The sequence below is a fragment of the Mus caroli genome, chromosome 12, assembly GCF_900094665.2.
Source record: "Mus caroli chromosome 12, CAROLI_EIJ_v1.1, whole genome shotgun sequence".
Classification (NCBI taxonomy): domain Eukaryota; kingdom Metazoa; phylum Chordata; class Mammalia; order Rodentia; family Muridae; genus Mus; species Mus caroli.
The window spans coordinates 108,613,408-108,625,852 of record NC_034581.1 but is presented as its reverse complement, the minus strand read 5'-3'; the positions used below and the strand labels follow the sequence as shown (position 1 = coordinate 108,625,852).

Genomic DNA, 12,445 nt, shown 5'->3' with positions numbered 1-12,445 from the left:
AGGACAGCTATCTAATGAGTGGTTACTAATGGGCCACTGCTACCCTGTTATATGTATAAGACTCAGGAATAAGCACTGAGGCTCTGAGGTTTATGGGTGAAGACATCAAGATATAAACCCATCTCAAGTAGAGGACTCAGAGGACAGCAAAACCAGCATGAACTAATACACATCAGATACAATAAGTCACAAGCTCAGCTATATATGGTCAGGGATCTTTGTAAATCTGTGTATCCAGTCTAGTTCAATATCACTTAGGGAGCCCAGTCATATGCAAATCTAGAGAAGACTTTAGAGTAGAAATCTGAGGCTCAACTCACATACCAGCAAGGGAGTGACCAGTTAGTCTTAAGGCACCACTGAGCCCAAGTTTTAGACATCATGGATTGGGTGTGGAACTTGCTATTCCTGATGGTATCTGCCCAAAGTAAGATATCAGAAAAAAAGAGTTTCGAGGGAAATGGAAGCAGTTCCAAGAATACTCAACTCCCTATGTTCTTTTCACAGGTGCCCAAGCACAGATCCAGTTGGTGCAGTCTGGGCCTGAGCTGAAGAAGCCTGGAGAGACAGTCAAGATCTCTTGCAAGGCTTCTGGGTATACCTTCACAGACTATGGAATGAACTGGGTAAAGCAGGCTCCAGGAAAGGGTTTCAAGTGGATGGGCTGGATAGACACAAACACCGGTGTGCCAACATATGCAGACGACTTCAAGGGACGATTTGCCTTCTCATTGGAAACCTCTGCCAGCACTGCCTATTTGCAGATCAACAACCTCAAAAATGAGGACATGGCTACATATTTCTGTGCAAGACACAGTGTGAAAACCACATCCTGAGGGTGTCAGGAACCATGAGGAGAAGGTGGTTCAGCTGTGTCCAGAAGCAACCAGAGGAAACATTCTCTCCTTGATGTTTGGCCACAATTATGAGATTACTGACAACACATATAATATTCATATATGGTCACCCACAGAATGTTCTCAGTGGGATTTTGACAAACCAGATTGATGAAAGGAAGAGGGACCATTTCATAGCATCTTTAATTTTGTATATAAATACTGTTAATATGATAAATATCAGTATAAATATACTAAACTGTCAAACAATTCTGAATATCATATATGAGAAACAGTAACATCAGAATTTATTATAATCTCGGAAAAGATGAAAAATTCAGTGTCCTACAGGTTATAACAGAGGGTGAAAAGATAGAGACCACAGGCATGGTAGGTAAAGTTGGCCTACAAGCAACTACTAGAGACAGCATATTTCCACAAACAAACCTGCCTGCAGTAGATTCATTTACTTTCCTCACAACATATATAATTATTTGCAGATAAATAGCACAAATTTCAAATAAGTGAATACTTGCAGATGATCACTTGTATTTTACAGTTCAAAGAAGAACAATGTCAGCAGGCTAGACCACCCAGTATGCCCTGGACTAGATCACCATCCAAGGAGAGTATAATGAGAGATCCATGGCTCCAGATACATATATAGCAGAGCATGGCCTTGTCTCAAATCAGTGGGAGGGGAGGCTCTTGTACCTGTGCAGATTTAATGACTCAGTGTAAGGGGGTGCTGGAATGGTGGGGAGAGATTAGGGTGGGTGGGGGAGGGAGCACTCTCATATAGCCAAATGGGGGGAGGGCAGATATGGGATGGGAGGTTTGTGAAGAATAACCAGGAATTTGGAGATCATTTGAGATTCAAACTAATGGAATGATGAATTTAAAAAGGTTATTTGTAGAATTATCACTGAATAAATAACAGTAATTTTCTTTCATTTTAAAAATACATTGTATGATTTTTCATTAGATATTTTCTTTATATTCATTTCAAATGTTATCGCCTTTCCTAGTTTCACCTAGTTTACTGGCTCTGGAATTCCCTTATACTGTGGCTTAGAACCTTCATATGACCAAGGGCCTCTCCTCACATTGACTACTGACTAGGCCGTCATCTGCTACACACAATAATTTTTTAAGACATAGTTATGATTCAAGAAGACAGACTTGCAATAGCAAAAGCTAATTTTCATTCTAGAATCAAATTTTCAGATCTTGCAGATCAGAAATGGCTTTCATGATCCAAGTTCTCAGGACTCAGCCAGGGCTTCTTACATAATAAGTGGATGTTCACTTGCAATCTTAGTGATTATTATTTTTTTTTTTTAGTTTTCATGACCAGGTGAGTTTATTAAACTTCAAAATTCCATCTTGAATTTCTGTTATTAATTGTGTGTTTCTTTTTGGTTCAAATGTCCAAGTTACAAATTTACTATTTGTCTCCAGAAAATCCATTTTTCTGTTTTGAAATTTTACAAAACCAAGACTCATTAATTCTTTGTCTATTTTCAGGCTTCTAGAGACTTTTATTTTGTTATAGAAAACTTCGGAGATATTGACACAGAAATATTCCATTCCATTTTCAACATCTTCCCAAAGTGTATCTACATTGTAATCTGTGGATATAATGTGATACATACTGCTTCCTTGCTCATTTAGGTAACAAATCTGTTATCTAAGGAAACTTATTTCTCCAAAGGGAAAATTTCCACCAAAAGTGATATCATTGTTTTGGCAAAACATTCAGTATGTATCTTGATGGCCAATGATCATTAGCATTCTCCCCCCTCCAATTATAGTGAGAGACTTTCAAATTAATTTAAAATATACCAAAGTTGAAATAAGAGGTTGAAGCTAATAATAAGACTGCAGACTAATAAGACTAGCGCCTGCACCAAGCCCTTCCAGCCATTTATTTTTGTTCCCAATAAAGGTTAAAGCTACTCAATGTTCTGTGACAAGTGGAGACTGATACTTATGGTCTTATAACACTTGGGTTTCTTTAGAAAGAATAGATGTCAGGAGACTATAGTCCCAATACTTGGAAAAGAAATCATGTAAACAAAATTATCTTAAATATACAAAATATTTCATGCCTGCTAACTTGATTTTAACAATGCCTTTTTTAGCACACCTTGAGTATATGTGGTAGTTAAAGAAGTTCACATACAGATATGTAAATAAAGTATTGGGATATTTGAAATTTTCAAATCAAAGAAAATCTTCATTGGGAGTAAAACGTATTTTTTTCATTGAGGTTTACATCAAAAGAAGTGAATCTACACCCTGATATGCAGCATATATTTGGGGATTAACATGTTTGCCTAAAAGTCATATATTAATATACACAGCAACCCAAAATGTACTCTCTGATCTTCTATTCTATTGTCCTACTCTACAACTGTCATTTACTAAGCTTATAGCAAATACATCAAAGTCTCTGAACATCTTTAGCACTCATAGCATGTCATGAAATAAAAGGAGCCTAAATTTGGTTAAATCAGATCCAGAAAGACAAGAGTGCTTCCTGAAGATACAGCTATAAATCTCCATGCAGAAGGATCCATGGGAATGGGAGGAATCCATTGTGTTTATAGTTTACATGAATATGTCCAATTTTCCTAGATATAAAAGGTGATTTACCAAACCGATTAAATCACAGCCCCATATCTCCTAAGTCCTCATTCTTTCTCAACTACGAAAATATATTATAGAAGTGAGAACTGATTTATAAATAATACACTCTAATTCTTCATTTCACCAGTGATGTGAGTGTTCTGCCCCAAGTGCATCTACAAAAGCTGAGAAAAGATCTGCAAGAGTACTCACATACACTGTCTATCAATTGTTCTATATTTGGTTACTTACTCCATCACCAGCCGAGGTGGTATGTACTGGAGATAAAGAGGTTCAAACATAAATTAGTATTGAGGGGCTGGTGAGATGGCTCAGTGGGTAAGAGCACCCGACTGCTCTTCCGAAGGTCTAGAGTTCAAATCCCAGCAACCACATGGTGGCTCACAACCATCCGTAACGAGACCTGGCGCCCTCTTCTGGAGTGTCTGAAGATAGCTACGGTGTACTTACATATAATAAATAAATAAATCTAAAAATAAATTAGTATTGAGAAATTGATACATGATGGATTATGAAACAATTTAACAGAGATATGTACATGTTACTGAAATCTAGGCAATTGCAATGTAAGTAAAGGTGTAATTATAGAACATATAAAATGCATGAGGCATTGAGAAAATTGAAGGAGGGATACTATGAGCAAAGGAAACTTGGATCTGTACCTGGTAGTAGATGCCCATGGAAATAAATGATAGTGTTCCTTTAGTTTGTGGTTTCCTCTCTGGCAAAGAACTACAAACCTGTACCTCCTGACCCAAGTAGAGGATGATCTATGTATGTTGAGAGCCTGTGTGCTCATGGACTGTGGACAACTCTCTTTGTGTATGCAGACATCCTTCTATTTACTACTACTACATACTTCCATTTGTATTTTCATGAGACACGGAATGTCTTAAATCAGAACTTGATCGAGATTTAGACAGAGCAGATATAATATATCTTGGTTAGGCAGCAGGATGGTGAGGTTTGACACTTAAAGTTGTGTGAAGAAATGTATTTTGTGTTCCCTTGTGTCAACTGTGTATAAAAGTTTTATTCCCAGTGAAAATCCATTTACCACATCCAGCTTTGTTAATATGAACCATACTTCAGTGGTTCATGATGCATGTGGACCTCCATAGAGTCAGTTATATATATATATATATATATATATATATATATATATATATATTATGCTTAGAAGGAATATTGAGCCCATCCTGTTCCCCAGATGGCAGTGAACATCATTCAGTATGGCCTGTAGCATGAGCAGAGCCCATGTACATAAACATGACTTCAGAAAGCAACACAGACAATTGATATATGCATGGTGTCTGTGGAAACACTGGCTATGTACATCAAAATGACTGCACTTTTAGTAGTACCATGGGTCCAGATGTACCAACACAGACCCAAACATCAGCATGGACACAGTGGGCAACATAGCCTACCTAAATCAATATGGCTCCTGGTGGCAGCATGGCACCCAGACATAAATATAGCTTCTATCAGTCACAAACTGCAAACATCCATATAGATCTTGAGTTTCTTCATGGTCTGAAGATCAGCATGGACCAAAGTCCCCAATATGACGTCCAGCAACAAAATGGAGAATAAATGATGGACCTTCAAGTGTGTCCAATCCAAAATGGGAATTTTTCTTCATTTTTGGGAATCACTTGTTGCCCAGAGCAGTGAAATTCCACTGTCTAAACAAGTTCCAGGCTTCTACACACTACTTCCTGAATCTACTGGACAAATACATGTTTCACAGAATCTCAATTCTCTCTCCAGCCTGGCACAGTCATTCAGTTTCTAGATATGCTATTCGCCCCAACACATGCACAGTGCCATTTTTCTCTCATTCCTTCTTCTCCATCAAATATTTGTTCATCATAGCTAGTTTCTGCTGCCTACCTGGCAAGATGTGTTAAGTAGCTTCATTTATAGTATAATATGAAAACTTTTATGTATTTAATAATGAGCATATGTGGTTCTTGTGACAATAAATTTAAAATTTTAGGAAATTATCAATAATATTTTCATAAAATTGATTCTCTTATTCTTTGACTAATTGATAAATAAAGGGATATGCCATCAATCATAGATAAAATGCTCAATTTTCTTTAAAAAAATCACTGTCTATAAATCATTAACAAGACAAATTCTTTACCCTATTACTCAGCTCAAGGTTTCTCCTTTCTTGTCGGTCTATAACAGCAGGATGCACAGATAGGGTTACACTATGCATATTAAATCCAATTTAACACAAACCCTGTAGCTCTGCTGGAAAAAATCCAAATTTAGATTCCCAGGTTCCCATTCTGTGATTAGCACTGGCAGTAATTATCATTAGGAGGATCAGTTAACATCTCTAGGAGTACCTAGTCCTGAATTATATGTGTTTATCTTTGTTGGATCTTTCTGTGGTTTAGGTATCAGAGTAATTGTGGCTTCATAGAATGAGTTGGGTAGAGTACCTTCTACTTCTATTTTGTGGAATAGTTTGTGAAGAACTGGGATTAGATCTTCTTTGTAGGTCTGATAGAACTCTGCACTAAACCCATCTGGTCCTGGGCTTTTTTTGGTTGGGAGACTATTAATGACTGTTTCTATTTCTTTAGGGGATATAGGACTGTTTAGATCATTAATCTGATCCTGATTTAACTTTGGTACCTGGTATCTGTCTAGAAACTTNTCCATTTCATCCAGGTTCTCCAGTTTTGTTGAGTATAGCCTTTTGTAGAAGGATCTGATGGTGTTTTGGATTTCTTCAGGATCTGTTTTTATGTCTCCCTTTTCATTTCTGATTTTGTTAATTAGAATGCTATCCCTGTGCCCTCTAGTGAGTCTGGCTAAGGGTTTGTCTATCTTGTTGATTTTCTCAAAGAACCAGCTCCTTGTTTGGTTGATTCTTTGAATAGTTCTTCTTGTTTCTACTTGGTTAATTTTGTCTCTTTTCTGTCCCTGAGTTTGATTATTTCCTGCCGTCTACTCCTCTTGGGTGAATTTGCTTCCTTTTGTTCTAGAGCTTTTAGGTGTGTTGTCAAGCTGCTAATGTGTGCTCTCTCTAGTTTCTTTTTGGAGGCACTCAGAGCTATGACTTTCCTCTTAGAAATGCATTCATTGTGTCCCATAAGTTTGGGTATGTTGTGGCTTCTTTTTCATTAAACTCCAACTGCTTGTGGACGTTGTACATCGTGGTGCGCACTAGGCTCCGCACCACGATGTACAACGTCCACAAGCAGCTTTTTGGATTTTGTATTTTCTTTGATTGTTGTGCCGATGTTGTCTATGGAATCTTCTGCACCTGAGATTCTCTCTTTCATCTCTTGTATTCTGTTGCTGATTCTCACATCTATGGTTCCAGATTTCTTTCCTAGGGTTTCTATCTCCAGCGTTGCCTCACTTTGGGTTTTCTTTATTGTGTCTACTTCCCTTTTAGGTCTTGGATGGTTTTATGCAATTCCATCACCTGTTTGGTCACGTTTTCCTGTAATTCTTTAAGGGATTTTTGTGCTTCCTCTTTAAGATCTTCTACCAGTTTATCAGTGTTCTCCTGTATTTCTTTGAGTGAGTTATTAAGGTCCTTCTTGATTTCCTCTACCATCATCATGAGATATGCTTTTAGATCCAGTTCTAGCTTTTCCGGTGTGTTGGGGTGCCCTGGACTGGGTGAGGTGGGAGTGCTGGGTTCTGGTGATGGGGAGTGGTCTTGGTTTCTGTTATTAAAATTCTTACATTTACCTTTTGCCATCTGGTAATCTCTGGAGTTAGTTGATTTAGTTGTTGCTGGTTAGAGCTTGTGCCTCAGGTGATTCTGTTAGTCTCTATCAGCAGACCTGGGATACTAGCTCTCTCCTCTGAGTTTCAGTGGTCAGGGCACTCTATGCATGCAAGCTCTCCTCTTACAAGGAAGGTACACAGATATCTGGTGTTAGGACCTCCTTCCTGGCCGAAGATGAAGGCCCAAAATAGGACCTGTCCCGTGGCTGATTTGCTTTGGCCTGTCCCAGAAGCTGTTAGCGTCTCTATTCTACACTCTCACCTGTGCAGAATACTCTCGGAGGAGTCCTGGAACCAAGATGTCTGCAGCCAATTCTCAGCAAGAGCTCCTGGACCGGGCAGACCCCTATCCTCTGGCTGGGATAGTGGCCGGATGTCTGGGGCCCGAAAAGGGGGCTGCCTTTGAAGCTCAGTGGCTCCCACCTGTCCCAGAAGCTGTTAGCTTCTGTTTTCCGCACTCTCACCTGTGCAGAATACTCTCGGCAGCATCCTGGATCCAAGATGTCTGCTGCTAATGCTCAGGCAAATTGCTCCCGGGCCGGGCAGACCCCTATCCTCTGGCGGGGAAATGGCCAGATGTCTGGGGCCTATGCAGAATACTCTCCACGGGTTCCTGGAACCAAGAAGACTTTTTTTTTAAATCATGACTTATGAAAGAATTGCCTTCCTACTCAAAATTCATACAAAGCTGTTTTACCCTACATATGAAATTTCAACTAGGTAAACTTTCCATCATCTCTGCAAAAATACTTTCTTTAGGGCCTACCTGATTGACACTGAGTTAAAAAGTGCCTGCCTTTATAGCACTAATGGTCAGCCATGTGTAGGGTTCTTGTTTGTTCTTTGGGTCCTCTGTGAACTTTGTTTCAGAACCACATGATTAAGGAATATAGTGTGGATCATGATATATGGGAACAGGAATGATCAGGAATGATCACTTCATAGTCAGAAGGGCACCTCATCCATCAAGCATCTCTGGTATTTGTGGTTGTGTTGTTAAAAATAGCTACAGTCTTGGGTATATACAACATAGATGTAATAGAAGCACATATGCCACTCACAGTGGGCCCAGTTAAAATCTGACCACTAACCCAGAGCACAAATAGTCAAAAATATCAGTGAATAGATATCAAGAGTAGGTGCAGACATATCTGGACCCTGGTCGCTTGTCTTTTTTTCCTTTTCTTGGATTCTCAGAAATCTTTTTTACATTAAATATATCTAGTAATCTGTGATGTCTCCAAAAAGTTTTGCAAGTTTGGGGACCTCCTTTTAAATTTTTGTGATGAAGTCTCATAAACCAAATTAAATGTTTCATCTTTTGGGAGAAATATTTTGCCTCACTGACAGAAGCACAGTGGTGAGAAGGTTCATTAGAACTGATGTTCTTTGACCTTCAGACTCAATCCAAAGACTTGGTTTAGTTACCTGTTTAGCCCAGGGTTTGAGGATGGGACCATGATGGAGTTGAGACCAGCAGGCTCAGTTACCTATAATCACTCTGTGTTCTTAAGTCTCCTTTTCTCCATAGGATATGAGCCTCATGATCTGACAGGGGGTTATATTTTAATTCATCTTTTCACTCTACAGCATTCGTCATTGACCAGAATGTACACTTTCTAACCCTGCAATTCTGAATCTAGGATTGAAGCCATTGTCTAGTATACCAGTGTGGATGCGACTGTGGCCTCTGTAGAGTCTTGCAGGTGGGTGTTGGGAGACAAATAAAGCTCCTAGGGAGAAGTTTCACTTGACTACTAAATCCTTCAAAACTGATTTCAGTGATTGTGGAGGCAGTTGAATGATTTAGTTCTGGAGCCTAATTAACAATTTATCTTAGATGACCCTTTATCCCATTATTAGCCATTCTTTGACAAACTATGTCTAATCTAAAATTCTATGACTAACAGGCAATTCTGATTTTTTTAATTAGTTCATGAAAGCACTAGTTTAAGTGTCCTCTTGCCCATGGGATGGGTTTCAGGTTAGGCCAGCCATTGTTTGACCACTACCCCAGTCTCTGCTCCATTTAAGTTCTTGTACTTCTTGAAGTCAGGACAAATTTTGTATTGAAGGTTTTGAGGGTGTTGGATTCCATTTCCCCCACTTTTAGGGCTCTCATCTAAACTCACCCACTCAGACACTGACACTACTAATTATACAGTTATATGTTCAGACTAGAGCCTAGCATAACTGTCCTCTGAAAGACTCCACCAATCAGCTGACCAAAACAGATGCAGAAACCCACACAAAAACATTAGACAGAGTTTGAGAGGTCTTCTGTAAGAGTTGCAGGAAGGATTTTGGAAACAGGAGTGGAGAGAGACTCCACAAGAAGACCAAAAGTGTGAACAAAACATGGACCTTCAAGAGATCACTAAGCCCCCTGAATGTGTGTGTGTGTGTGTGTGTGTGTGTGTGTGTGTGTGTTTGTATTCAGCAGATGTGCAGCTTGGCCTTTATGTGGACCCACCAAATTCTGGATTAAGGGTTTAATGTGAGTTTTTTGACTGACTGTGAATAAGGTTTCCCTAGTTAGTCTAGCCTGTCTGGTCTCAGTGGGAAAGGATGTTACTATTCCTGAAGTGCCTTGAGGTACCAGGTTGGGTAAGTACTCAGGCCTACCCTCCCACTTCTGACAGGAAGGGACCTCTGTAGGAGGTACTGAAAGGAAAAGAGAAGCTGAAATCTGGGTATAAAGTGAATAAACAAGCAAAAATATAGATAAATAAATGCATAAATAAATAAATAAATGGAGAAAAAAATTATATGATCTCGAAAAATATACAAGGCCTATAGCTGAGATCTTCCCACCTTGTTTTTGAAAATTCCTTGCTTATCATTGTGTTTGAATTTTTTCAATTTGTATTTCATCTGGAAATGTAAAGTAATCATTTAACTGTGACCATGTTGAAACATGGATTGTAAGGAAAACTAAATCTGTATTCAGACGTGGCATGCCCAATATTTGACTTCAGAAAAAACTACATCTTAATCTCTTTGAGGAAAGTCCTGTGCTTATTTATTGATAAAGATGTATTCAATCCCAGTGATATTTTCAAATCTGTGTATAAGACTGACAAGTTAGATTTTAACAAGGACATATAATTCACCTATATCTGTTCATAATATGATGAGGTCACATCCATCAACTATGGTTTTGAGAGTTGAGTATATATGCCAGGAGCTCTTGGGGATACTGCCTGGTATGATTGACATATTTTCTTTGCCTCTACACTACTACACTCAAATAGAAATGAATCCTATTGTACAAAATTTCTGCCCACAGTATACATCTGTCCCAAAGCACCTGGGTCAGGTTTTGAGTTTCTTGCTACACATATTAACTTATTTCTAAGAACCATCTTTTATGCTTTGACTCAAATGAACATATAGAACAAATGTGATTGTAAAAATAAATTTTCTAAAATGATGGGATGTTCTGTGAACTTATTGAACAACAGTTGTATATGTAGAGATACAAGTGATTCTTCATTCAAAGACATGGTTATGGGGCCTACTAACTGACAGCAATGCAGAGAGAAAGTTCTGCAAAAGGCAAGTTTTGCTCTTAACTAAATTCTAATACATGTTAATTGTACTTTTATCCAGGATTCATCCTCTAGGAATCTAAGAGTGGGGATGGTAGTAGTACTAGTCACCAGCACACCAAGTATCATAATAGCCACAGATTTGCTTCCATTTCTATGACCCTATGTTCGCTGGCCCTAAGTCTTGCTTTAATGTGAGAGAACTGTTTATCTGGAAGAATGAAAACTATTTCACTGGCCTAGAGTTAAAACATTGACTTGCTCACTGTGGGGTGTAATGCTCTTGATTCATCAAATTAAGAAAGGATTTTATATGTGAGATCTGAATTGAGATATATATATATATATATATATGTATATGTGTATATATATATATATACATATATATATATATATATGTTCCTGATTTGCAACAATCTCCTACAACTTATCTGACTGAGTCTCTATTTACATCTAATGTCTACTTCTCTATTTCATAAAAAACATTCTATTTATAGCCAGGCTACACAACTTCACTGTAAAAGCTATGAACATGTAGAAGTCAGGTGAATATGAAACTTAAGATGACAATGTGTAGGTCATCCTCTGTAAAGAGAACTACGGTCTGATATTGTTAAATGTTTCCAGGTTTGTAGTGAGTTATGTAATGAGCAGAATTGGAGTAGATATTACTGTATTGTGCACTTCAGGATGATGTCTCAGTTCATTGCTATTTTCCAATATAGAAAATGGCATTAAGAGTCAAACTGCTGCTGCACATGCAATCACTCATTAGATAATATGGGTAATCTTATGGGAAGAGTGAAATTTGATATGCGCATTTATTATGTTTGTAGATAACTACTGCGGCCTTTGAACATCTCACTATGAACATTTACCCCCTGCATGTCAAGAGCCTGAGTGTATAACTGAATAAGAGACTTCTGAGCTCTCAGATAGACTAGATTGAATTCTTCTCCCATGGGGAGTTAATCTGGGCCCTCCAGATTGCTCTTATATACTTACTTATAGGAATATTCCGCATGCAAATTAGTAGCAATATAGCCAGGAGCTAAGCACATGAGAGAAGAGTCCTGAAAATCTGTTATAAAAGAGTTCAGAAATGGAGTATTGACTATGTCCAGGAAACCTTTCAACCAAAACAAATTAACAGGGGACCATACTCCAATGTGTTGAATATTTCCTGTAGCACACTAACTAAAATTTACAGATCACTGCACTAAGCTCCTTTGATCTAAGTCACTTTCCTAGGAATGCCACACCCATAGGACCTTAGCCAGCAAGAGCACTTCTTCCCTACTAAGAGAATGAATCAATAAGTAGAAAATTTAGGATCATATACACCATTTCATATGAATAATGGTAAAGTGTGCTTGTCCAAAGACTCAGCTCTTAAGCAAAGTGGAAGTCCCACATCTTCTTGAGGACTAGATTGAAAATCAACTTCATGACCCTAAAGTCCTGACATAATTTCACTATCTGTTCTGTAGTTCTTGTAAAAGAAGGATTTGTTTAATTTGATGCCATTAATTAATGTTACTATATATAATTATATGTTAATAAAATAGTTAATAAATATAAACGTATAATTAAATTATATTTATAATTAGTGATATAACTCAAAACCATACAAAGACACAC

The 12,445-nt window shown here is 38.1% G+C and overlaps 1 gene segment (V, D, J or C); it reads left to right on the top strand.

Annotated features, from left to right (window-relative positions):
• Positions 1–371: 371 nt before the first annotated feature.
• LOC110306477 overlaps positions 372–12,445 on the top strand; it is a 768,718-nt gene continuing 756,644 nt past the window's right edge. The window contains 2 exon segments of the C gene segment in view: positions 372–427; positions 508–818. Of these exon segments, the coding sequence occupies positions 382–427; positions 508–818 (357 nt within the window).